This window comes from Poecilia formosa, unplaced genomic scaffold, assembly GCF_000485575.1.
Source record: "Poecilia formosa unplaced genomic scaffold, Poecilia_formosa-5.1.2 Scaffold38, whole genome shotgun sequence".
NCBI lineage: Eukaryota > Metazoa > Chordata > Actinopteri > Cyprinodontiformes > Poeciliidae > Poecilia > Poecilia formosa.
The window spans coordinates 2,392,794-2,420,364 of NW_006799977.1; the positions used below are offsets into that span (position 1 = coordinate 2,392,794).

Sequence of the window (27,571 nt, forward strand, 5' to 3'; positions counted from 1 at the left end):
CTGTAATGTGAAATTAGGCACAAGTATAAGTCTGACAGTTTGTTCACCAAGTTACTGTGCTCTCTGAGAGGATCTGTGGTATAAGTAATTGACATTGTTCCATGCCCATTGACATTAGTCTCTAACAAATTTTGGATAATCTACCAGGTACACTGCAAAGGGCCTGAGTTTCTGTAGTGTAGTGGTTATCACGTTTGCTTTACATGCAAAAGGTCTCTGGTTTGAAACCAGACAGAAACAGTTTTTGTAGGTTATGCATCTCTTGGGGTGCAGTGAGACAATAAGAGCCTTCGTCTTTTGTGATGGTTCATTTGCCAATCGACTTCAATGTAGGCCAATTGGCAGTTCTATGGCATAATGCACGTGTCAAACTCAAGGCCCACAGGTCGCGCAAGGCGTTATCTTGATTAAGCAACTTCACTTAAATTAGCATCACTTCACCTGCTGGGGTCTGAACGCACTTCCTCCTGGTCCCCATCTGCAGACAAATCTGCGCTAATTCATCAGTTAGTTGGATCTGTCTGATCCAAACAGATCAACTCAACTCTGTGAGTGTTTTACCATGAGCGGTCCGGTGTGCGCTTTCACCAGGATTTATTTTATTTTATTTTTTTTTTTTTGCGTGGTTCCGCTTCTCCGAAACGGACAGATGTTACGTCTGCAGCTCCTCAAATGGATTAACACAACGTTGCATTCTCTTTAGTTTTCTCTGGTCTGTAATGGAGACTTGAATTTAACGCGCCATTTCAACCAAAGGTTTGTAATGCGCTTCCTAACCAGACGCTCCAAAGCGTCCGGTCCATAACTCTTCAACACGCTGTCAGCTCCCGGTCAGAAAGACGCATTTAGTTCAGAGACCATGAGATGATATTCAGAAAGGATTTTTTTTAATTCATTGGTTTCAGTTGCCTCTGAGACTAAATCTTTGCGTAAAGTCTATAATGTCTGCCCATGTGACTTGTTTTTATTATTTGTTTGCTTACCTTTAAACACTGATTTAAATATTGTAATTTTTAAACTGAGCAGTAATTTTACATCCATGGAAACTCAAATGTAATATTTAAAATGTCAATACATAAAATCAGTTATTTAACAATATGAGGTGGTGTTTAATTTATTTTTAACATTGTATTTGTATACATTTATGCTAGGGGTGCCCAAGTCTAGTTTTCCAGAACTACCATCTGCAGCTTTAGATGCATTCCTTCTCTAAGGAAGGAATGCATCTTCCTTCCTTAGAGAAGGAAGATGCATTCTTCCTTCTATAAGGAAGAATGCACCTTCCTTAGAAGGTGGACCGTTGACTCATTATAAGCCTCTACAGAACTGAATGAGGGAAGTCAACCTTTTGTCTGGGGTGTGTTTTAGCAGGGATGCACTCCTGATTTGTACCGTCAATGTGACCCGTTGAGGGTGGCCAATATGCTGAAGTGGCCCTTGGTGAAATTTGACAGCCCTGTACTACATCATTTCCTCAACCCAAAGGCACCTTCACATAAAGAGATTCATCATTTGTCAAAACTCAGTACGTCCCTATACAATTAGTTTTTAGCATAACACAATGCTTTGCGAGAAATATTGCACTGTGCAAAACATACAGATGAAAATCAAATATTGGAACACACTGTATAAAAAGATCTACAAACCTTTTTTCCACTATTTGCAAAATAATTATGTAGAAATATTAAGACATCAGCCAGGAAGTTAACAGTTGGACAAAAATGTGTATTTTAATTTCCACACTGATACTAATACTGTTGCTAAATTAGCTACAGAGTGGCTTAAGATAAGCTAACAAAGACATCACCCGAAATGAAATGAAATAATGAAAAGGTGTGTGCCATCAAGGAAGCTGCAAAGCTGCAGTTTTATGTTACTTTTATGTTTTTATGATGTAATGCACTTTGAGCTGCTTCGTTGCTGAAATGTGCTGCACACATAAAACTTACTTGACTTGCACATTTGTATATATAAACCTTACAGAGGGTTGTCTATTGAATTGTAATAGGGTGTATCTGACAAATTAATCGTGATAATTAATACTAACATATTCAGCTGCAACCTCATGGTGGGATGCATTGCTACTTATTTGGACAATATCTGTAAATATATATAAAGAGTTTTAGTATTTCTTCCCCCTTCTATACTGAAAAAGTATATTGTATTTTCCTGGATGCTGGTAATAACTGTGAAACTCCAATATTTTAACAACCAAGAAGCTTGCTGGCATTTCTGACAGAAAAGCAGCAGCAGATTCAGTTAGAAGTGAATTTGAAAACAGCAAGGAACGGCTTGTTTCTGTGCAACATCAGTTTACCAACCATTCTGGGTCCACAGGTGTGATATCTATTCTGGGAGGGACCCCAAACGGCAGAGACGTCGGCCTCGTCATGATCTCTTCGTCTGGTGTTCTCGATCTCTCCCCCTGACGCCAGGACAAGGGGGGCAGCTGCAGGTTGCCAGAGAATCGACGTCGGCCCCGACGCAGGTCAACGCCGAGCGTACAGGAGGGAGAAGTGAAAGACTCACTGAGGCAGCAGTCCCGAGGCTCTCTGCTGTCCTGTGAAGAAAAGGGAAAACAGAAATAAAATACAGGAAGTGAATGGAGAAAGAGGCTTATAACACAGTAATGAAGGCAAAATGTTTGTGTTCTCAAAGTCTGTATAAAAGAAATTAAATGCTACCCATTTACCCACTAGGTGGCGATGTAGGCTTGCTGCTGACTAACACAAGTTAAAGCTTCATCTATAAAAACACCTACTCTTTGCAATCATAGATTAAAGAAAAGCCAGAACAGCGGTTTGTCATATTACTTCAAATTTGTGTAAAGATAACAATGCAATCAATCCATACTGCTCTGTTTCAAAGAATGAACAAACTTAAATAACAAAATAATTACATGTTTTAAGTTTTTTAAAAACTATATTAGTTAAATGAAATCATTACTCTATTTAGGTAAATTTTTTAAGGATATACTTCTGAATCACGCAATACATAAAGCTTCAACTCTTTCCTTTTTTCCAACAATTTAATTCACTTTGTTTGCATATGTGCTCTGTAGGACACTGATTGCAGACTATAAATAACCGTATTTTTTTCACTCAACTGTGCACACAGATTTATATTTAGTTTGAAAGGTCACAACAAATGTTATAAAGTAAAAATAAGGAACAGGTTCCAGTTAAAAAATAAATGTGTATGATTATGTAAATCAGAACCTTTAGGAAGTTTCTCCAAAATTTAGTATCAAACATCACATTTCAGACCTAAAATAAAAAGTTATGCTCACTGTATATAGAGAGTTTCATTTGGACTGAGAAAATGATGTCATCTGAACAGATTTACTCAGGTTTAATGTAGAGCTGCAGTTCAAAAGGTGTCTTTAAAGAGCAGCTCTGGGGGAAAAAATGCTAATTAAACTTTAAACTGTGATAATGTATTGTACTGGCTGTTTGGACACAAAGGTAAATTAATGAGTGCTGTGTGAACATTATCATCACCAATTAAAGGTTCAGAAAAGCAAAATTTACCTGGGAAAATGGACCATTTTAAGTTTAGGATGTGTTTTTTTTTTTAACCATATCCTCCAAGAATCCTGTCACCCTCCTGTCATTTTCACCTCACCAAAGCTTGATTTCCAAGAACTTCTCTTTTTCTGTATTCTCCAGCAAAAAAGTGTAAACGTCCACCCCCAGAACAGTGTTTTTCTGTTTGACTAGAAAGCCTAGAAAAACGTTGGTTTTCATCTAATAGTGCTTGTTTTAACTCTTTGATATTTCACCTTTTTCCTTTGTATAAAGACTGTTTTTAGTGGGTTTAAGAAAAGGGAGTATAGTATGCAATAGTACTTGACTTTGGGTCAAGTCAACCTTTCATCAGTGCTCACCCTTATTTCAAGTCAACCATTGTGTTGTACAGATAGTACAACTCTGAAAGTAACTATGTGTTCTTTCTTTGAAAAATATGGAATGAGAGGAGGGCAGCAGTACTTTCTTCTATTGCTTCTGATTTATGCCAGTACCATCATAAAAGGCAAATTTATATTAATTCCTACAGCCAGATATTTACACTGAAAATGTTAAAGGTACACATATTTCCATTGTTTTATCTTTTTCTAATATTTATTTAATAACTTGAGGCCTTTTATTCATCTCATGTATTTTTATGCTCTTTATTGACCAGGATATTGGTATCTTCTACCACGTTGTTCACTGAGCTGCAGATCAAGATGCCCTTAAAGGGAAAAAAAAATCAACAATATGTTGAAAATAACACTTATGTAGTATATATTGAAGAAAAAAATGCTGTTTTCTTTTTTAAACTGAAGTTTGAATACATATTTTACGTTTTCTAAAATATTGGGAACAGGAGTCCAGCTTATAGTCGCTGACAAGCTTTTTTGGCATATTATACGTGATGAGTTCTTTGTGATTGGATGACATCCCTGTCTCTGGCTGGGAGACTCCAAAATTTTGATTAACAAAGTCAGAAGACACATGATGAAAAACAATTCAACTAAATCTCAAAAGGGAAATGAATAGAAGCCCTAAAAATATGTTTAAAATGTCCAAGAGGTCTGGTTTGTATAGAAGCTCATATTTAAAAATAAATAAATAAATAAATAAATAAATAAATAATCTCATTATTCTAAGATAGTATCTCATTGTTTCAAAATAATACAGGCTGTGAACTTCTTTCTTTTTAAAAAACCTTTGATCTCCTTATAAAAAATAAATAAAAGCCAACATCTCCTGCCTCTCATCTTAAAACCTCGTATATTTAAAATATCTAATCAAGGAAACATTCAGAGGACTGAGAAAACCTACATCTGTTGTTGCCATTTTCATTTAGTCCATCACTTATTAGCAACGCTTGTCTGTCAAACAGTAAATACAGAAATAACATTCATATTTATCTGCTTGCAGTCCTCTGCCAGACTCACTCTGGCCTGTCCTGGTGGTGCCAGGAAAACATTAACTATTAACACTGTGCCTTAATTTTGCATAAGATTTACTGGGTTGAAAATAGTAAGTATCCTTTCTAGTAAATACACCTACGGCTGATCTGCTTGGAGGACTGCCTTCTTACTACTTGTGGCTTGTTTCCATTTTAAAGCTAAGCAACAACACACTGCCTGCTGTCATAGAGACTACATTTAGGTATGTGGGTGTTGGCTATTTTTTTCCCTGTAGGGCTTCTTTGAAGCTGACATTTTCACTAAAAACTATTCATCTTGTGGGTTATCATATGATACAAGTAAGCTAAGAGAACAAATTTAAGCATTAAGCCTTGTCTGCAGTAGTAAAACTAAAAGAAGAGAGCAATTAAATATTTAAAAACTTACTCATATTTGCTAAAGACAAGCATTTATTTCTATAAACACTCACCATTGTGGTGTAGAGAGAATGAAAAGTTTAGTTTCTCAAACAATAGATTTTTACATAGGGTCAATTTTAATAAATAATAATATACATAAATGTGGGCCTTCCAAATGGTATTTCCATGTGTTGTATTGTATATGCACACACTGCTGGATTGGGACTCCTTGAGAAAGAATTACTGCATCAGTGCAGTATGGCATGGATTCTCTGTTGATATATTGAGAAAGCCCAAGTTGGTTTCAAAGGAACTTTCTGCTCACCTGCATTGTTGGATCTGGTGTCTCAAATTCCTCCTAGCAACACACCATGTCAGGTCTTTAAACACGCTGTTTCTGTAGTCAATAACATAACATATTATGTTATTGACTAACATAATATATAACATAATATATAACATAATATAACATAACATTTTCTGCTGAAAAATTAAATCAGCATAGGAATGTGTTATAAAATATCCTGGTAGAAGGCTCTTCTGACTGAATTATATAACCTACAGTGGACCAACAACAGCACTGGCGATGTTTTTAAACCATCACCAACTGTGGAAACTTCACCTTGGACCAGCTTGGGTTTTGCGTCTGTCCACTCTTGTTCCTGTACCTGAATTTCCTAATTAGATGCAACATTTACTCTTTATTTAAAATAGGGCTTTGGAACACTAAGCAGCAGTCTAGTCCATTTTTTCTTTAGCCTAAGAGAGACAGTTCTCTAGTTCAGGAGTGGCTGAGAGCAAAATATCCTGGATATGTCTCTGTGTTATAACTCACTACGTAATCTACATAATCCTTTTAAGTTTAACCTACACTTTTTAAATTGCACTTTTTTCCTTCCACTCAACTTTCCATCATTACACTTAAAAACAGCACTTTGGACACCAAATGTTTTATACAGAAACATTTGGTGTCACTGACTGTCTGCTGACCCTACGCATTACTGATAAATTAATTTGATTACTGATCCCTTCAGTTTTTATCCACTTTTATATGTGCACTAAGTGTTCTATTTAGGAACAACACTTCTGCTAACACATAAGCTAGATTACCTTTTTTATGTATGTTTCCTCAAAAATAGATTTCCAAAAAATGTGTACATTTGATTTTCAGCCAAGTAATGTAATAATTAAAAACAAAAAAATCATTCTGACTTTGTTCCTAGAAAGCACATATGGCAGGAAAACAAATCAGCATGGCAAACCGTAAATGGCAGCCATCAAAAGGCAGCAGCATTATGTAATGAAATTCAAAGCAGTAAAACTGATTTATAACCCTCAGACAGGCTACTCTGCGGTGCCATCTTTAATACTGGAAACAAAGCCAAGATTTAGAGGAAACAGAACAAAGTAGGTGCCTTTGGGTGCTAAAGAAAAATATTAGCCTATAGAGCTCATAAGTTATTACTAAAGACGAGAATATGACGATCAATACCTTTATAAAACAGTTGGAATAAGATGGAGAACATGAGAATAGTACTGTAGGGCAGAAAGGAGAGAGATGTGTAGGCTGGAAGCTACAACGAGCAAAGTGAAGGACAAATTCATATAAAACACTCTGAGCACAGTACGTAACCAGATCACAGCCCTGCTACTGGCCTCAAACAGTGATGCTGAATAGACCTGCTGGCTCCATGTCAATACTTGACTGGCTTTATTTTAAAAGTCACATTGAATCTCATATTTTCTTTAAACCTGAATCATAATCTCCCAAAGGAAACAGAAATGTTTAATAACACTGGCTGCAGACAAAGTTGAATAAATGAATGACTCACATCCTTTTCTCTTTGTAAGAAGTGCAGAATTTGTATTTTATTTTTCCATCCTTCACAAACTGAGGAAGCAGGTGATTTGATTGAGTGAATGACGCACAAGACAGACGGATGTGTGAAATGAGTGTGAAGCAATTCAAGTGGTCTGATGAGTCAGAATTAAAAGGTATGACCAGCTTTTTAATGATGTAAGGTTCTCAATGTAATCTTCACAGCATGAGACAATTAAGTATTATAATCATTTACTTTTTTAAGAAGCTTTTGAAAAATAGTTAACAGTTAATAACAATGTGAATAACATTAGTAATTTTGTTTTTTCTTTTACAGTTCAGGGAATTGGGTCAAGCACACACGAGACTCTTGACCCCAAATTTGGGAAGTTCCATGTTAATATTTAAGCAGATTCAGAATAGCAGAAAAAAAAAATCTCCATTGGCAGCAATTCAAAAACATTAGCAGACATGGACCTGCTCAGTCTCATTTGTAGAGAGGCAAAATCAATGTCCACTCTCTACTATATGAACATGTAAACATTTTCCTGTTTCTGCAACTCACACCATTTGATGCTTTACGCCTTTAAGCTGGAGACAAAGATAAAACTTCACAGCACTGCCAACACGAGACATTTGTAAAATTCTAGAAAACATATTTCTCACATTTGTTTGCAAATGTCAAAAACAGAAGAGCCAGTCGTTTGTTCACTAACCTTTCATGACATTTTCACTGTCATTTGATTTATGACTATATGCTACAGAAGAAAAACAAACAGAAAGCACGGGTGAAAATCACCTATGTTGCATTCAGGAAGCTGATGGACACATAAGTCCATATGTAAGATAATATGGACTTATCTTACAAGTCCATATTGTACTTTATATGAATGAAAATTATAGTAATGCAGCTGCTTAGCATAAACCTGCAAGCAAGTCTACAGGCTTTTCAGAGGGTTGTGGTTTACCAGGCTGTCGGCTTGTTGTGGGAGTTGTGTTGTTTTTTTTTTTGTTTTTTTTATCCAAAAATGCACTTTAACAAAAGAGTAAACTAGTACTCCATGGTAAGATCATCCACTGCATCCTTCAGTGATTATTGAAATAGAAATTACAACTCTTCACCCATGGCACTGCAAGAAGGGCTGCAGAGCTTCAGCTCAGGTAAGAAAATCACTTGATAGAATCATTTTTTCAGCACTCTAATATGGCCTTAATTGTAAAATAATCAAGAGGAAAGCAATTGTTAAAAAAAAAAAGCCATCAAAGTCCTATAAGTCCTATTTGCCCCACAAGTAACATTCTAGTCAAAAATGTAAAAAGAAAAAAATATATTTTTACTAGCCTGTTCTGGCCACCCCTATAATTTCTGAGGGCACCACTTTTTATTCCAAAGCAAAATTTAAATTCTTGTCTTATTCCTCTGAGCTGTAAAATCTACGTTTTATGCTACAAAAATGATTACTTTTACATAAAACACTTATGAAATGCTAATTACTTTATCTCAAGCTCAAGAGTGCATCACAAAGAAAATCTCACTTTCTTCCAATTTGTCACCCAACTCAAACACTTTGCACTGCTGCCATTTTGACTCAGGAAATAAAGCAGCAAAGGATAGATTACCATAGGGATATGATCTGCAAAAACAATCTTTTCCCTTTATTTACAGGGGAGGAAGTGTAAGGATGAAAGCAGAAACAGAAGACAGGTGATAACTGATTAAAAGTGAAAAGGTAAAACTGAGCAGAGTGAAAGACAGAAGGGAGGCAACAGCAGGGAAGAGGGCATGAGAGGAAAGATTATGGAGAAAGGTTGAATAAAGGAGAGAGTGTGTGAAGATGGAGACCAGGTGAAACAGAGTGGATGAAACAGAATTAATTTAAAGAATATTTTCCAGCAATATGTACACACTTCTGTGCATTTCCTGCCTATGTAAGAACAAACGCCCACCTGTGCAGAAAACACAAACATGAACACGTGGTTTATATTTGATTTCAGGGTTTTCAGTAGCTTGAATATATTCTGCTTGATGCCCTGCAGTTTGCAGCATTGCCCTTTTTGTCATGACTTGTGGTTTAATTTGTCAAAGAGTAAAATGAGCCATTTATATTTGAAATCACTATATGTTTAATAAATGCTTTCCGTGTTTTTGCACAGCCACAGTGTTGCTATCTTTGAATTAAACATCATTTCAGGAGTATTAACTCTATTTGCCTAAATTTATAAGCTGCTCATAGTGATGAAAATTTCCCTGACAGAGGAGCAGGATATTAAGAAAGCTCTTTGGTGAATTATGACGCCCTCTTTTCTTTCTTTCATCGTCATCTTTTCTTTATTGCTGTGAAATAGACTGATCCCAGACTTTAGCAGCAGACAGAATACATTTCAAATCCTCGCTCTGAACAGCAAAATGCACGATGTGAGATAAATTCTTATTGTGGCAGGAGTGAAGACAAAAGCATATTGGGTTAGAATTTGCTGAAGGCAAATTTAAACTGATTGTATGCATATTAAATAAGCTGCAGCTCACTGGAGAGATAAGAAGGAACATGTAGGGAGCCGCATCGAGATCTAGTTAAGAATTACCAAAGATGCCGTCTTAACACCCAACAACCCACTGAACTCTTTCAAATATTTTCATATCATCAGTCTCCACCTCAGTCTCAGGTATTTTCCACTATTGCTTTTAGCTCCATCCATCTTGCACCCTCTCTGAATAGAACGGAAGATAATTAGGGCCATTGATTAAAGTCAGATAATCAACTGAGATCAAAAGTATAAATTCTGGGTCTATAGACAGATTTTTTTTTTTCCCCAGCAGCTCTAATCCTCTTCCATAGATTAGCTTACTTATGAAAGAAAAGAAAGGGCATTCCCTCAACATGATAATGCTTCTGCCATGTTTCCGAGGGCAGATGATGTGTTCAAGGTTGATTCTCTCTCACACACACACAGGTTTGTTTTCAGCGGTTTTCTTCATGCCACTGTGGCCTGAGAGCTGAGTCCATGACTAACAGTTCACCTGTTGACCCGAGCTCTGAATCTGTGATTCATCAGGTGTTCCTTATTTCACTCTGCATTTGTCTCTTATATAAGGTCTGTTTTTCCCTGATGACTGAAACTTTAGAGCTAAAGTATGGTATGCACACTTTCAACAATCTATACCACAGGAGGACATTAGAAGTGACAAGGTGTGAGTTCCTAATGCCAGGCGATAGACAGACAGACAGACAAAGTGCAAGTGGTCACGGTTTGTGTAATCCCAGGAGTTACTGTTGCTGTAGTAACAAGCATCCTTCCTCCTCACCAGAAAAAAAGAGAAAAGGAGAATGAATATATGTGTATAATCAGGGCACCATTGAAACAGTGGAGATGGAAGCAATTATAAAGACTGAGTGGTGCGAGAACGGGTCACAGCAGCGAAGGCAGCGAGAACAAACAGAGAAAGAGGTGAACGGCTGATACTGCTGCAGACAAAATATAAGTTTTTGAGAGCTTTAATTGGAGAATGAACAGCTGTTCAGTTTGACCCACGTTATCTCTGCATACAAGCTCAACAGCAAGACCAAAAGAGAGAAAGAAAGCTATGGAATGAAGAAAAATATAGAAGCTAGAACAAACTGTGTATTGAGGGGGGAGTTACGAGATGTTAGTTTGAAAGCAGTCCCATATTTATGAAAAAACGTTTTACAAAGGGATTATGCATAAATTTACATAGAAAAAATTGTTAGTTTCCCAGAGACTCGCATCAAGATTTCCAGGAAACCAGATAGAAATATTTGGGACATGGCATACAAATAAAATGTTGTACATAAGTTCATATCATACAGAATTTTCTTTTCTTTTTTTTTTTTTGGTTGATGGTTAATTTAAAATTAACTTTTAAAAGAGGTTTAAGTTCTTTTTTTAAATGAAAGAATTATTATAAAAAAGGAGGGGATGTACTAATCAATCAGAATCAGTCAGTTCTCCCTTGTTTTAATACAACGATCATTTTGCCTGTTGTAATATTTTTAAGTCCTGTACATTATGAAATGTATCATTTTTATATTACTGTTACATAACATGTATTTCAGAGACATTGTGTTTTAATAAGTGTTTTAAGCATACACTTCTTAAAACGCAGTAAAACGGTGGTTGGATTTATGCACCAGTCCTACTTTCCAAAGAATCTTTAGAAACTGATGGAAATGTTCCATTATGTTAGAGCGAGTAAAAACAGTAATGAATAGATGCATGACTTGAGATGTAAGCCGTTTAAAGCCAGTTCTGACTGATGCTCAATAAAGCTAATCCAAGTCTTGGATTGTGCAGGGATTCACATGAAATAATAGTCTTTGTAATTTCGACGAATTCTGTGACAGTCATTTAAATACGAAATACAGTTCTGAACAAAAAAATGTTAAGACAGACAAAAAGTGTTATTTGTTAAAGATGCTATTGCTTCTATGCATTTTTTATGGCATACAGAAGTTTGTAAATAAACATTTTATCAAATTTAAAGGCTTTTATTGTGAAATATTGGTGCAAAGCCTCTGTGGGCTCTCAAAGGGAGCATGACCTATAGCTTTTTCTGGACCAAAAGTTTGAGTGTTTAAATCCATAAGCCACTTTATCACTTCAACCTTGTCACATGGTTGTGTGTGTTTTTAGGGACAACTGTGAACAACCCCACTCTTTTTGGGCCAGAGGCATGAATGGTTTCAAATGAATGGTCCTGAGTCTCAGTGTGACTCAGGACTCGTGCTGCTGACCTTTTCTTCTCCACACAATGCTTTTCCCAGATCTCCCATACAATCTGAAGGGTGCTTCACTGAACAGAACAATACACTGTAACTAAATAACACCACTCCTCTGACAGAAGATATGAATAGTTTTTGAAGGAACACGGCAAATGCATATGTTCAGAACTTATAAAGCAACAAGGAACATATTTTAAGAAGCCAATGCTTGATATAAAGATTAGAGGACTTGGAGGTGTGTGCTATTGAACTTTGTTGGAAACACTACAAGATAAATATGCAAAGTCACAAATGTTGGTCAGAGCTGAAGTGTTTTCACTCAGGAAACCCTGGAGCACATCCATGCACACATACACAGCCAGAGCTATTGGATCAGAGGTGCTCAGCTGTGCCTTGCATGGGGAAAAGGCCATTAGCTCTGATATAATACATCCATTCCTCAGCATAACACACTTCAATAACACAGACATATTACAACTCTAACTTTTTCACTCTGCATGCCAAATCCTTATTACCCCTTATAATCATATACACACTTCCTGAATGCCAATGTAACCCATCGAACCAATCCGGCTCAGCCAGACCAGCTTCATGATGGGACAAATCATTAAAACAAACCCTCCCTGGCTTCTTAGCTCATAGTTACGCCATTTACAGCTAATCCTCATTTAGCACCACAAGCTAAAATAAATCCCTGACAATGCATCTTCTATCCATTAAGGATCTCCTACTACAACATACTTAACTTTAATGACTCAGGAAACAGCTAACTGTATTTATCAAAGTGAAAAAGCACACTTTAGACATGGAGACTTGATTGAATATAGCTAAATCTAAATACAGTGACACGTTTTTGTTTGTTCTTTTTAAACAGACTTCTTCCAGGGGTTTCTACAACAAGGTCACTACAGTCCATCACTGAATAAATCTCCTATTAAGGTCAGTAAATTGCTAAGCAAATGGGGAAACTATAATCCATTCTTCCCAAAATAAACCTGGATTTACTTTTAAAATAGATGAATAGAAAATTATAAAAATCTACATATTTAGACTAAGGGCTATGGTAATGATTGCATGGATCTAAGACTAAAAAAAGAGTTGCACCTAATTTTATACCTTTACTTTTTGCCAAGTGGTTCAAACCTTTAATTAAGTCATAGCCTCGAATGTATTTTTAGTCAATGTCAAATCAATACACACCCTCAACAACAGAACATAAAGATGAAAAATGGGATTGGTGGGCATGATGACACCGAGAGGCAACAGGGCTAAGGCAGCTGACCAAGACACACAGGAAGTTTGGGAAAAGAGAGAGGATGAGTAACACTCTCCCACACCTTTAGACATGTCTAAAGCCAAAAAAACAACTCCCACACATGGCAGAGTGGATGGAAATAAACTGGTTATAGATTAGTTGCAGTCTGCCCTATCCATTTTTATAATGAGTTCAAATTTTTGTGTGATAAATGTCACATAACAATAACTTGCAGTAACCTGAATACTTAGTTTCTGAAACTTTATGATATTTTTGTTTTGGTACAAGATGAGTCATTCCAAACTGCAAAAATGAAGTAGTCCACATAGTGTCTTTAAAGACAATCAGAGCAAAAGATGATTGACATAAACAAGACAGAAGCACAGAATAAGTGTTGCAGAAAAAAAACTATTGTTTTTCTTTATGTTGCAAAAGCATATCACTTTCAATCATTTCAACATTTTAGAACAACGACTGTGTATTCTAAAATCTTAAAAAGTTTTGATTTCAAAACACTGCCTGTAGTTTCACTTGAGCATCACTTAGCACACCATGCTTGTTTGCTTAAACAGAAATAAACAAAGTCAAGAAAAGCCATTTGGCTAAAGGCAATAATGCACAACTTATTGCTTCTATTGAGCTCTGCATAGATTAGTAAATGAGAGCATAACCAAGACATTGGTTAGGGGTCTGTAACCCTAATTAAATAAATAAATAATAAAAACTTTTTTTTGCCCTTTGCCCAGCTTAACAAAATTGGTTTAGAGTCAATACCTTTGATGTCCTAATAAAAAAAAACAACTTTTAATATATTCATTTAGACAAAATGGAACTTCTTGTCATTTTATTAGAATGACCAATTTATCTGAAACTTTAGGTTTAAAAGAAAAAAATCACAAACTTCTTCATTTTATTCTGTAGGATGATGATATTTGTGGAAGATAAGGTAAAAAAAAATAGTGGCAAGATAAATTATTGGTACTTTCAGTATCATTCTGTTGTGTAAATTCCATTCAAATATTCCATAAAAAACATCCTTTGTTATTAAATCTATATTTAAAGTCATTAGTTAGGTCTTTTAAAAAATATTTTTAGTTAGTTATTAAGAACCAGTGTGAAAGAGATATTTGTATGGAGCTTCAGTTTACAGACCCCTGGGTTACAAGAAAAAAACAGATTTAGCTGCAGATGCCAGTGCATCTCAAATTACAATATTATCATTGTGAAGTTAATTTATTTTTGTCATTAAATTCAAAGTGGCATACTTGTATTTATTTCTTTGTGCCATGTCAATTTAATTCCAAAAGAATTTTGGGTTTTTACTGGCTGCAATAATAAACCTGTCTTTTTTTATCCAACTCTTTTCAATTTAAATTCTTACTAATGCACAATGACCCAGTTTACACATTTCTATTTTCTTATGTGAATTTATGGGTGCATGTGTGCAGAAGTCTTCACTTTAACAAAAATCAGACATAAGATATAAACCTAATCCAGATCTTGTCTGACGCCTGTCCATCACGGTTTAAAGGCAGGAAGGAAGTGTAATGCTATCTTTCTAGATGAGATTTCTGATCTACAGAGAAAAAAATAGATTCAAAAAAAAGGAACTGTCCAAACATATTTTGACTGACAAACAGCAGAAACACAGAAAACAGCAAGATCAAAAGCATTCATGAGCCCGAGTCTGTATCCTGCCATTCTTAGTGACACTGTAATGACATCTCTGCCAGTAGTAAATCTTCCAAACATTTGGTTATGTAATGGGGATATTTTGGGAGCATGATGACTTACATTGTTGGGAGACACTGTAAGAACACTCCTGCTTTTCCTCATCTTTCCTCGAGTAACTCCCCCTGCAGTCCAACCGCAGAAGCTTCACATGAAAACCTAGAAAATAAAAAAGCTGTATTACAAATACAGACTACAGCAGATTCTGTAATAGAAAAGTATGTATGCAAAAGAAAGTTTGATGTGTAAATTGATAGTCTTTTATGTTGTCTTATTCTTACAACTTATTTAATAATGTTATTCAGATAAATACAGGATAATTTCTGTTTTGATAATTATAAAAGTTCATCCAAAAAAATAGCATTTCTAATAGATGACAGTAACATTTTACAGCCTTTCAAATATAATTCTAGTATAAGGCTTTTCTCAAATTAAAAGAAATGACAGCACATTTTTTCATCTTCTTTACAGCCAATATAAAAATTGGCAATCCTGAGTCTCCCTAAGTGTTCAGCACAGTTTAAGATAGAGCAGGTTAATAATTCAAAGCAGCAGATAAAGATTGACTCCTTTGTAGCCGAGTCTCTCAGTTAAGATAATTCAGAAAGTGATTAAAAAGATGCTAGATGCTTCCTCATGTGATCCAGGAAGGTCTATTTTTGTCTTTTGTTTCCAGTATATGAAGAGAAGCGGGTTACAGCCCAGCAGTGCTCGAAACACGTAGAACGGGACAGATAAATGGAAATTATGACAAGGGTGATTTTGTAAGCACATGGATAATTGGAGGAGGAGGGGTTTGGAAGAGAAGAGGCAAAGAGTGTTATAATGAGTACAAAAGAGGATTAAATGAAACACAGATGAAGTTGGGGGCTAAATGGAAAGATTTAAGAGTGTGGTTTTAAACTGGTGAGTGCTAGAAGAAACTAGGATAAGAAGAGTTTGCTACTACAACTAGTAAAAATGCTGTCTGGTAAAGTTATGATAGAAGTCAGCATTAAATTATTCAACATGTTTTTCTTGATCAGCTTGGACCAGTTAAACAGGTCAAAATAGTTTTAAACTTTGTAGTCTCTTCATTTTCTGTTGGATTAAAAATTAGCACTTTCAACAAACCTTATGCTCTTTCTATAGAAGTTTCTTCCTTAGATTTAATACTGAGCAGTGTATCTGTGAGTCTGAGTGTTTCTCAGGAAGTGTCTCAGAGACTTAAGCACAAAAGAAAGGAGTTGTTGGTGCAACCTGGAAGTGCTTATAGTGTCTCTAAATAAGATTGTTGCTCAGCTGGCCTCTTCTGGACTGGATGTGTCAAGACAGATGTGTTTTTCTTTTCTTCGACCAAGAAATAAAAACATAAAAATCCAATTAAAGTTTGCCCATGAGCATTTGAAACATATTGATGTGTTCTGAATGTCTGTCCTTTGGTCTGGTGAGACTTTAAGCAATTAAAAAAAAAAACTATTTAAAGAAATCTGCTGTCTCCCGGCAGGCCCCCACTGTCCAGCAACAAGGTAGTGACCAAAGACATACTTCCAAGTTTGTCACAAACCTTTTGAGGAACAAAAGGTTTGTTTCTCAAAAGGGCCCTAGAGTGACAAAAGACACTGACTGATACACAGGAGAGAAGAAGAATTATGGTATGCTTATTAAAAATAAATAAATAATGTACTGTATCTTAAGACGCAAGTAATGACGAACACCATGCAACGTACAACTCCAAAAATCTTTGGTCAAACGTTCCTTCTAGTTGAGCTTTAGGGTGAAACACCCAGCTTCCATATTTTCAGATCAAGTTTTCCAATTCCTGCCAACATGCTAATAAGCATTTAAACTCAATTCTCCCCCTTTTTTAAAGATGGATAATTTTACTGCTTGCAACAGTTTTTGGCTCCTAACTTTATCATAGTAATAAATTCTGTTTTGTGTTTTCTCAATTGACTCCACAGAAATTTTACGAGGAAAATCTTCTCAGCATTATATTGTCAACAGCAAATCTCATACAGTCATGTGGGTGAAAAGAGCCATTAAGGAATTTATATGACAATATTTCAAAATGTGTTTAATGAGGGAATCGTCAGTTTTCCGAGGCTTCTTTATGGAAATGAGAACCAAGTCCTAAGTAGCACAAATCAGAGTAATAGACAAAGTAACAGAAACAAGAAATGAGTGTTCATGAGCAGATCTGAATATTATGTTTGGCATGTTTATGAACACAGATTTAGCATCAGAGGATGAAACCTGATAACAACTAGGAGGATGTTTGAGTGTGTTTCTTGGGCCATTAATTAGTTTTCCTTCAGCCTAATTAGCGACATTAGGGAAGACAGGTGTAAAGAGAAGAACAGCTTAAAAAACACCTTAAACCTTCAAAATAGTCAGCTTTTGGATACATGCAGCTTGTCAGAAACACAACATCAACAACATCAAATATTACATTTTTGTGGAGATGAATATTTACAAAGGGTTATGTACTGGGTTCACTAGAAATTTATTTTATAACTTTTTTATTATTGTTTGCAATGTCACAGTTAATCAGAGGTCAAATAAACTCTTGAACATGAATAACTGATTCATATAGAAGAACATAAAAAACTGAACCTACTGCCTATGGTTCATGTATTTATTTTCATTTGTCTCCAAGAGAAACAAAGTTAGCTTTCATGGCAAAATGTGACAGGGCATTCTGTCACATCTGATTTGGATCCTTTTACGCTCTGGCAGGAGTACACCACTGTGACTGAGGGGAAAGCAAGCTGTGCATCATGCCTAATGGAGCAAAGATAACAAGGAAAACCCTCAGCATGTTTGTCTTATAGACCGCCGATCACAGGGAGTCTCAAAAACAGCCAGAGAACAGAATCTACATCTCAGTCTATTTGGGGGTCATTTCTAATTACCACAACAACATACTGTGTGCCTTTAAAATAGTATCTGTTGCCAGGAACTGTGCAGTACAGGTCATTTATCATTCAATATTAACTTTTTCCCGAATAAACACTCATGCAATTCATTTTGCAACATTTTTCTAATACTGACATTCATAGTGAAAGAAGAGAGAGTGAGACTGCATGGGTTGCTGCAGCTTTCATACATTGCTGATATTTCTTACCCAACTAGACATGAGAAGGATGTGCTCTTCACTGACAAAACCAGGTGGTTTGCCAAATAATTGTATGATTCATATTACACATATCCTCTAAAATCCACTCCATCTTCCCACAGCAACTGCTTTTGGAATGTACTTTTCCCAATATTTCTGCATGTGTCACCGTTTCTCACTGCCTGTCATCCAAGATGAGCTCAGGGTATGTTACATCATTCCAAACACTCTTTACATCCTACACCACTGCATTTATAATGACATTCAATTTCCTCCAGAAACATGCTCATCTCTTGGAATAGAAAAAAAAAAAAAAATCATTTCACACATTGGTGCCAAGTGGGTGGATAAAAGGACACCCACAGTCCTGAAGGGGGTTTTCATCTGCAGCCAAAATGGTTGCTCACCATTTGACAATTCCCTCCCATCTCTCTTGTGTGGTTTCTACCGAGGTATTCCATCAGATTTAAGATCCATCACCTGCCTGTTGCATCTGCAGCATATGCACTTTTAATAATCTTTCCAGCTGCACATTATAATTTTTTGCTTTATCTAAAATATATCTATGACATGCCAAAGTTCACACAAAACACAATCATTTACAACAGCGGTTTTTGATCAGCTTTCATTTGGCTTCTTTTAATGAGGCAGCACACAACACCTAGCCTGCATGTGTGTCCCTGCTGCATTTAAGAAGAGGGAAAGTCAACAAAGACCTTTAAGCAAAGTTCATACCATTCCTCTTTCAAAACAATACACAGGAGCATGGGGAAGCCAAAGATTATTGAAACAAAAATGCACTCAACATCAAATTTTACTAAAAATGTTCAAAAATGTCTGATTGAATAAAAATATCTCAAGGTAAAAGGAACTTCATGCTTGTCATGCGATGTGGTTGGTGGTGGTGAAGTAGAACGCAGGGACCCAGATGAAGACAATAATGATGAATTTAATGACGGTCCAACCAAACAGAACAACAGGCAGCAACACGAGGAACACACAATGACGAGCCAACAAGAGACAAAGCCAACAGGTGGACTTAAATACACAGGGAGGGTAATCAAGAAATGAGACACACCTGGGAAGCAATCAACGGGGAAGACGCAGAGACAGAGACTCACAGGAAGGAAACTGAACACAGAAAACCCTAAAAATAAATACACAGAAACACAGATCATGACAATGCTGAAGGTTTTCAACTTCTTAGGAATAGAAAGACAAGTATTCAAACTATGCATTCCCCAATTGTAAGGTAATTATGAATTAGTTCAACAAAATCTTAAAGGGTTACAAAGTTTCAGAGAAGCAGAATATTATAATTCCCTTTCAAGGGCCTGATCAGAATTTGACAATGGTCAAGTCTTGATCGGATTAGTGAAAAGTGTGCATGTGTGTGAAAAGTCAGATTGCTGATCGGTCTGTGCCGATGCCTAAAATGAGTAATGTCTAGTTTTGACATGAAGCAAACATGCATTAGAAAGTTGGCATTCGACAAGTTGGCAAAGAGTGGAAGCAGGACTGAAACACACAAACATGTCGCACTGAACAGCAGCTTGTGTTGTTAATTCTTAAACACAACCACACCGCATTACTTTTCATTGCTGTAGCTCTTTAATACAAAAGTCATTTTTAGAGTGGAAACAATTACAAAGTACAAATAAATTTTAATAAAATGGAAAACAAACTTCCACAGTCACATATATTTTAGGTGTAGAACAGCTATTTTATCTATAGCTTCCTATCATAGTATTTTGTATGACTTTAAAAAAAAAACAACCTCAGTTCAGTTTTAACTATTCTGTATTTAACAAATATGGAGGAAGCCCCAATTTAGATTTTTATAGCTAAGTGATCTTCATGTCTCTGATTAATACAAATTAAAATCACGTTTTAATTTCTTTAAAAAAGTGTGATGGAAATTCATATTTGACTTAGAAGGCAGTTGCTTAATTTTGACCAATCCAAAGCTTATCTCCAATCTTATCTGCTTAGCAGGGACACACATGCAGGCTGATCGGTATGTTAATTATTCTGTTATCTCACTTATGTTATTAAGTCAGCCAGCTGCATCTCAAGCTCAGAGAAATGTATTCAGTCTCTAAGAGAAGGAGAATCCAAGTATGTTGCATGTTTGCACAGTAAATTACAAGCAAGAATATTAAAATTACAGTCAACAAAAAAGGTAAGGGAAAAGAAGAGATGATTTTTCAAATAATGCAAGACTAAATGGGCTTTTCACTGGATGCATCAAAACAGACAGTTTATGACCAAGAAATATGGAAAACTGAATATAGGAACTGACTAATAAAAGCTCAAAGGGTTGATCACTATAAAGGTCGGTGAAGGTAATAAGGTCACAAGCTAAAAAATAAAAAATATTCTGAACTATCTTTTGTTTTTTTTTACTATAATGTCCAGCTCCAAGTCTCTCACCTGCCAAGACTTCAACACAACCAGACCAAGTTGATCCTTATTTTAAGACCAACTGACAGCCTCTCTGCCTCCCACTTCACCATGCCTGTCAGTGAGGTGAAGAGACAACATGGAGAGCAAGATATTGAACAAAGCTGCAGATATGATCTGCCCAGGGTCCTGAATGCAGCAGTAAACAGTTTTCTGGGATTTCATACAACCTCTTCTTGATTAACTGTTCCAGGTTATCAAACTTTTAACAGCAAACCAGTTGCACTACCTTTCAAACAACATTAAAAAAAAAACAGGATTTCCAGAGGCCCTTCAAGCCCCACTTCAGCGTGCTTACCATCCTGAGTTAGGGGTATATGACACAATCATCTTCCTGCTTCAGTGAGCGAGTTCTGATCTGAACAAAGCCGGCAGCTGTGTGAAGATTGCGTTCTTTGATTTCTCTTATGAATTTAGTGCCGTTCAGCCAGCACTTCTACGTGAGAAGCTTCCTAAATTACAGCTGGATGTCTCCACAACAACCAGGCTAACTTAATACCTGAAAGATCAACTCCACAGCGGCAGAAAAAAAAAAAGTAATGTTTCTGAGATGCAGCACAGAAGCACGGCTGAGCGCTGTATTCTCACCACTTCTGTTCAATTCTCACTTCCAGCTCATAATTCAATCAACTAGTAACAAATTTTAAAAGAATGCTTGTTTCAATCAATTTGGTGTGAAACAAAGTGTGGCACGGAATTAAATAACTTAAAGGGTTTCCCCCAGAAAACTTGCTAAGCCCGGTGGTCGGGGCGTTGAGGCGGTCCACTGGCGGTCCACCATGTTTTTGTATTAAAACATATTAAGTTGACAGGAAATGTAAAAGTATTACTGTGTAATTATATGTTACGGGAAAAGATCTCCAGTGAAATGCTATTTAAGCCCACAACTAGTATTAAAACAACAAACTTGCACTTCTGTTTAATCCAAATTAAGTCAGCAGCTCTATCAGGCCCCCAAGAGCTTCAGGGGCTCCATAAACGCTAATATTTTAAAACAGACCACAGATACATAAATGTAACACTTGTTTATTGAGATTATCAATGCTGTTAAATTTTATTCAATTGTTTAGGCATAGATAAATGAAATGATTTTAAATTCTTTAACATTTAAATACAAGATTTTAAGGAGCTGGCAAGTTTACTTTGTAAAACTTCAAAGAACAATATTCATAGTTTGATTGTTTTGTTACCATAGCAACAATCTGATGCTGTAAGTTTAATCTTTGAATTTACAAATACAAATTAGTAAACTGAGATTACAACTTATTGCTTTTTAGGCTGGCCAATTAAACTACTCCCTTCTCCCATATTTCACTAAATCTAACACAGAAGCTGTTAGAGGTGCTGATATTTTTAGCAACAAAAGGGGCCCCTAAGTCAGATTCTGCTCAAGGCCTCATACAGCCTTGGAGCGGCCCTGCATGATGAGGTAATCTGCTGCACGACGCAGAAATGCGCAACAAACAGGAGATTTAATTCAATGCTGCTAATGTGGCTTTAGTAGCTCTTTCATTTCGTGTTTGTTGAGTTTTTAATAAGCGTCACAGAAACTATTCTGGTTGGTCGAGTTTATGGGACGAGTTTCTCAGATCTCCGCGCGCATTAACTCTAAGTAGACAATGCATTTGATATGGTTTGATGTATCATGTAATCGGAAAAATAATACTAAAAATAATAATAAAATAATATAAAATCAGCATGATGTGTGACTCCGAGGAGAGCGTTAAAGCTCCTCACCGGGCTGAACCTGCATGATGAGGTTAGCGCTGCTCGTTATCCACTAACACTCCGGCCAACCGGGACCAGAGACATAAACTTTACAGGGAAGACAGACACAGAGCCACACGCTGGGCAGCGTGTTGAGATGTAAACGCCGCACATAATTGTTCGTTCACAAAGATAAATCATTCTCACCGCTCCACAACGCGCCTCTGAATTCGCTACAAGTTATTCCTGCGATTCACATTGAGCTGCGCAACCAGAGCTAACGCGGCGGCTTTTAAATTCTTACCTAGAGTTCTCCAAAGGATCATAATTCCTCACTAAGTTGATGTAAATATCCATACAGGTCAGCCTGAGTCCAGTTTGAGTGGAGGGAGGCGGCAGCGCGCGATCCCGCTGAAGGCGGCTGCGCGCGAGGCAGCTGTGTGATTGGTCCGCGCCCTATCGGCTTTAAATGCAAACTATAAACCTATATATTATAAACCTATCCTTTAGGAATAAATCTGGTCTGCTAGTAAAATGCTAAGAGCAAAAGTGACGCTTGCAGCCCGGCTTTAAAAAAAAACACGATTTTCTTTTTTTCTAAAAATGTAAACAAGCAACTTAGCCTGGAGGCGGTGCTAGTAAAGCATGGCGGGCCGCCAGGCTTATAATACACTGGGGGAAACCCTGACTTCTCCCAAAGTAATAATACAGAAGAAATGGCCTGTCATATGTACACTCACCTGGTATTAAATAATTTCAACACAAGGTTGAAAGAACAGTTTATCAGGCTTGACAAGCACCTATAGGCAAAAAATGAGCACATGAGCAAAAGTAACACACTATCAAGGATATAAATCTAGATATGAATAGTCTTGAATGGACTATTATACAAGCAGTGATGTTTTTTTTTCCTTTAATGAATTTGTTGAAACACAATATTCATAAGAAATGATTTACCACAGAGACGCAAGTACAGCAAACAGTGCATGTAACATAATCACACACTAGGACTTAAGAATCATATTTCTTACAATTCCACAAAAAAAGCCGTTTCATTAATTTAATCCACATTGCATTCAGTTCAGTTTGTTCATACATCAATTCACATCAAGAACTGTCACCTCGAGGCATTTTACCCAAAAAGGTAAAGTCAATCCAATCATAAAAAACAAACAAAAAAAACGGAAGGATGACAAGATGTGTGATGGACAACAAATTGGGAGAGGGTGCAGCACAGAAAGAAAAACTGTATTCTTCAATAAGTTATTTAAACTGTAGAGGGTGAATATAACATGCTGAGATGGGGGGATGGTGCTGGATGGCGGTGGTCCAGATATTTTCTGTTATAGCAGAGAAAGGAAAACATGCCACTCCACAGAAGCAAGATCCAAGACATTTGCAATGCATGGAAATGTTTGCAACACCAATAACCTCTGTCTTTCAGCGCAAAAATTCAATGGATTTAAAATTAGACAAAACAAACTGTGCACTGGTTAGACTGACCCCACGTGAACTTAGGTAAAATTAAGGTTTCCATCTAGATGGGTAAAGTTGCGAGGGACAAATGCAGAAAAGCCTCTACCTGTGACTCCAGATGAAGGTGAGGTTTTATTCAGAGGTGTCAGTGGGGAAGAGTAGCTGTAGGGGTAAAGATAAATATATATGCCACCATTTTCATAGTTTTGCTTGTAACGTTTTGAAACCATGTATCATTCTCCTCACAAATATACTCTACTTCATGTTGATCTTCATCACAGAAAGTTTGTAGGTATAATGAGATAAATTTAAAATAGTCCCAGAGGTATTAATGCGTTCACCACAAGCTGTAGGTGATCGTGCAGAATCCTAAACTTGTTGCTCGTTTGCTTGAAATCCTGTGACTCCATCAGAGTCTCTCCTTCATAATCTTAGTCTGAATCACATTATACAAGAACAATATTTTCATTTTTACATCATTTTGCATATTCTTCCAGTTACCTAATCTTAAACTAGGAAGTTGTTCTGGCAGTGATTCACATCGAGGTACAGAGTGGTATGGGACTGAAGCAGTCCCACGCAGCCTGGAAACGTTAACAAAACAAATATGCTGTTTCAACCATGCTGACAAGAAGTTTGAATACGATTTAAAAGCTGCACAGTTTTCAAGAAATCCCAGAAAAAAATACCTCCAAAATATGTAAAAATTAAAATAAAAACTGAAACTGAGCTTTAGTCAATTTTTTGAGTCTCGTAATTACTCTTTTTGTATGAACACGCTAACTGGCTAGCAAGAACCTAGTGTGAGAAATAACAAAATGAACAATTATTCAACATCCGAGAGGTTTCTGTGCAGAGTACCACCCCCAGAAAACGTGCATACATTTATTGGACACAATAGACAGTCTAATTACAGTCTGACCGCGGTTCAGTGTGACTAATTTCAGCAGTAAAGTGATGCCAATTTGGTGCAAGTCAATCTGGACCCAGATGGGTGGATTTGCTGAAGTGCTGAGGGTTTGAGTGAGTCGGTACCTGTTCAGTAACAACATGGATCAATGCGTTTCCGCATTTAAACATTGAGTGCAGCCAACAGATCAATAGATTCTGAACTTCATGTGTAGCAAGTCATACAAACTAACAGCGCCACACAGTTATTTTTCCATGAGTGACTTAGAGTAAGATAAAAAAGGGGAAGCAGAAAGATAAAACATGTTGTGATAAGAGACCATGAAGAAAGGAAAGTTTCAGGGCATCTACAGAGCGAAGCATCAGAGCTGCACAGTGGTATAAGAGGTCATTTGAGGAAGTGAGGATAGAAAGAAAAAGAAGTCAGCAGAGACAGGAAGTGCACCTGGCATTACGCCCTTCAGCCAATTGATTTTCTGCTGTTTTACACTTTTATTCACAAAGCAGAACAGCCTGCTGCTTTGGATCCTTCACTTGTGGGACTCCCCAAGCTCCTCTCTGACAAGAGGAGTTCCTATTCCACAAGGTTCTCCATTTGTGTTTGTGGTCTGCATGCAAACAAGCTCTGTATTTGATGTTATTTGCAGCCTAAAATAAATTCAGGCCAACATTGCTTTTTGCAATTTGTTTAACAATGAGACCATATATACTTAAATTAATCTTTAGGTGCCTGAGGTCTGTTAGAGAAGATAATAACTAGTATAATACAGGAAATTAAGTCATTGTTGAGAACAGACAGATGTTTTGGAAATTTGCAATAAGATGATAATCCTCATGCAGAGAAGTGGACCATTCAGCTACTAGGAGCTTTTAAGAGGTAAATCTGGGATATTTGTTTCAAACGTACGCAAGGATCTGTGTGCACTCCTGTGGCTAAGCAGCAATTTTCAGACTCTAACAGTACAGGTAATGTACAGAGATCCAGCATAGCATTATGACCACATGTCTAGTACTGTGTTGCCTCCTTTTTTGTTCTTAAAACAACAACAAATTAAGGGATGAAGTCAAAGGCAATCCGTGACATCTGCCAACAAGATCTTAGTAACCGATATGGCCTCTCTGTTGCTGGGGAGGAGCCTCCATAAATCTGACCTGCTTGTCAATAACAGTGATTTCTGGTTGAATTTAGAAGCCAAATCAAGACCTGGAATGAAATGTGCTCCTCAAACCACTCCTGAGTCTTTTATGATTTTTGGTATGTCACATTGTCCTGTTGAAACGAAGCAACAGCCACTGGGAATGCCCTTCCAATGAAAGACGTACGTGGTCTGCAACAATAATGCACTCTGGTGTGTTACCCAGGTGAGTTAAACACACCTGTGTGATAAATGAAGCAAGGCTACCTTCCTGAATCGGTCGGTAGTCCAGTTTTGATGTTGAAATGCCCATTTTTAGTTCTTTTGGCAGTGAACAGAAGTAAGAATGGGCACCCTCCCTCATGAGTTTAAAATACTGCTGCACTGTGCACACTTACCATTTCAATCAGAACTAGGATTAACTTCTTCAGTGTTTCAAATACAGTATCTGATCGGCTGCTCAAGAGCCTTTTCACAACTGCGCCTTCCTGGAAGCACTTGACAACACTCTTGAAGAGATGCAGATCTGCAAATGCTCTGACCCAGATATCAAAAACTGGACCTGCACAAACTCAAATCCTTAATCTCACCCATTTTTCCTGCTTATAATACATCAACATTGGGGACAAACTGTCCCCTTGCTGCTTATAAAACATGAAGAGACAATCAGTGTGATTTACTTCACCATGTCAGTGACCATAATTTTTATACCAGGATTAATGACATGTAAAAACAGAAATCAAAAGTGAGACAATAGTTGCATTATAGGTGCCCGTTTAAGTAAAACGGGAATAATATTTAAATGAGACTGGATAGCAGAAACAGTGTCCAGGCTGCAACTGTTTCTAATAGCGGGAAATCATCACATTAAATCAATACCTCGTGTCCTGTTCGCAGCTCATCCGCACGTGGGGACAAAGGGAATCCCGACGCCTCTCGCGCCCTGTTTCCGGATGAGAGTCACCGAGTCAAGACATTTAATTAATTCCGGTCCAGCGGTTGTTAATCGCCGTCCTAAACTCGGATGGGTCCACACCACAGCCCTCCTTGCAGGAAGTCCACTCTCTGCCACTGTTGGTTTCCTTCTCTTTCCCCCCTTTTTTTCTACATTTAAATGCTGTTGTTGAAATTATTCACATCCTCAAAAGATTTCAGGATTGTCCACTTTTTTCACCGAAACTGAAACAAAACTGTAACGAAAGTCGTGGGGAAAATCCAGGAAATTATCTTTTGTCCCAGCTGTATATCTCTTCAACATCCACAAGCCGAGCCATCCTTCCTAATCGAAGTGCTTTATGATTTTACGGGAGCTTCGCTGCTTTCGCGACTCAAATTCATCTGAAAGTCGGATCTTCCCTCCTCCGGTTCCTCCTTCTCCTCCTGCACCCTCCCTCAACCTCAGCAGGGGAGGAGTGTGGACCAATTGAGATGCAGAAACATCGAAAGAGAGCTTTTGATAAAAGAAAGAAAGAAAGAAAGAAAGAAACAAACAAACAAACAAACAAACAAACAAAACAGTTTTCTTTGTTTTAATATTTCAAGTTTCAAACAAATAAAAAAATAAAATGGCATATTTGGTATTCATTTCTTTTAATTTGAGACCCAATTATCCATGTTTTTTGTTTTTGTTTTTTTAATCAAGACAAAAAATTATTATAAAAAAAACATAGAAATGCTATTTTAGGACCCACACTTTCATGGAGGCAAAAAGTGACTGATTGTTCTGCTAGCTGTCCAGCAAACATTGATTGGCACCATCTGCAAGTTCAAGTTGCAGATGGATGTTTAAGGATCCATTCATCCTTAAACATTTTAAGGATGAATGGATTTTTAATAAAGAAATCCAATTATTGTGTCTTACCAGCCTTTCTCAAAGTTCATGCTAAGATAAAGCTGGTTGTTAACAGAGAACTGCATACAAAC

At 36.9% G+C, this 27,571-nt stretch overlaps 1 protein-coding gene across 1 annotated transcript in view; it reads right to left on the minus strand.

Moving 5' to 3' along the window:
• The window catches only part of LOC103137243 (cAMP-specific 3',5'-cyclic phosphodiesterase 4B-like), a 31,670-nt gene extending 4,555 nt beyond the window's left edge, over positions 1–27,115 (minus strand). Inside the window, exons 1-3 of the mRNA XM_016670848.1 lie at positions 26,528–27,115; positions 14,924–15,019; positions 2,322–2,560 (exon numbers count right to left, since the gene is read on the minus strand). Coding sequence (XP_016526334.1) covers positions 2,322–2,560; positions 14,924–14,965 — 281 coding nt within the window. The 5' untranslated portion in view covers positions 14,966–15,019; positions 26,528–27,115. The remainder of the gene's footprint in view (positions 1–2,321; positions 2,561–14,923; positions 15,020–26,527) is intronic.
• Positions 27,116–27,571: the final 456 nt, after the last annotated feature.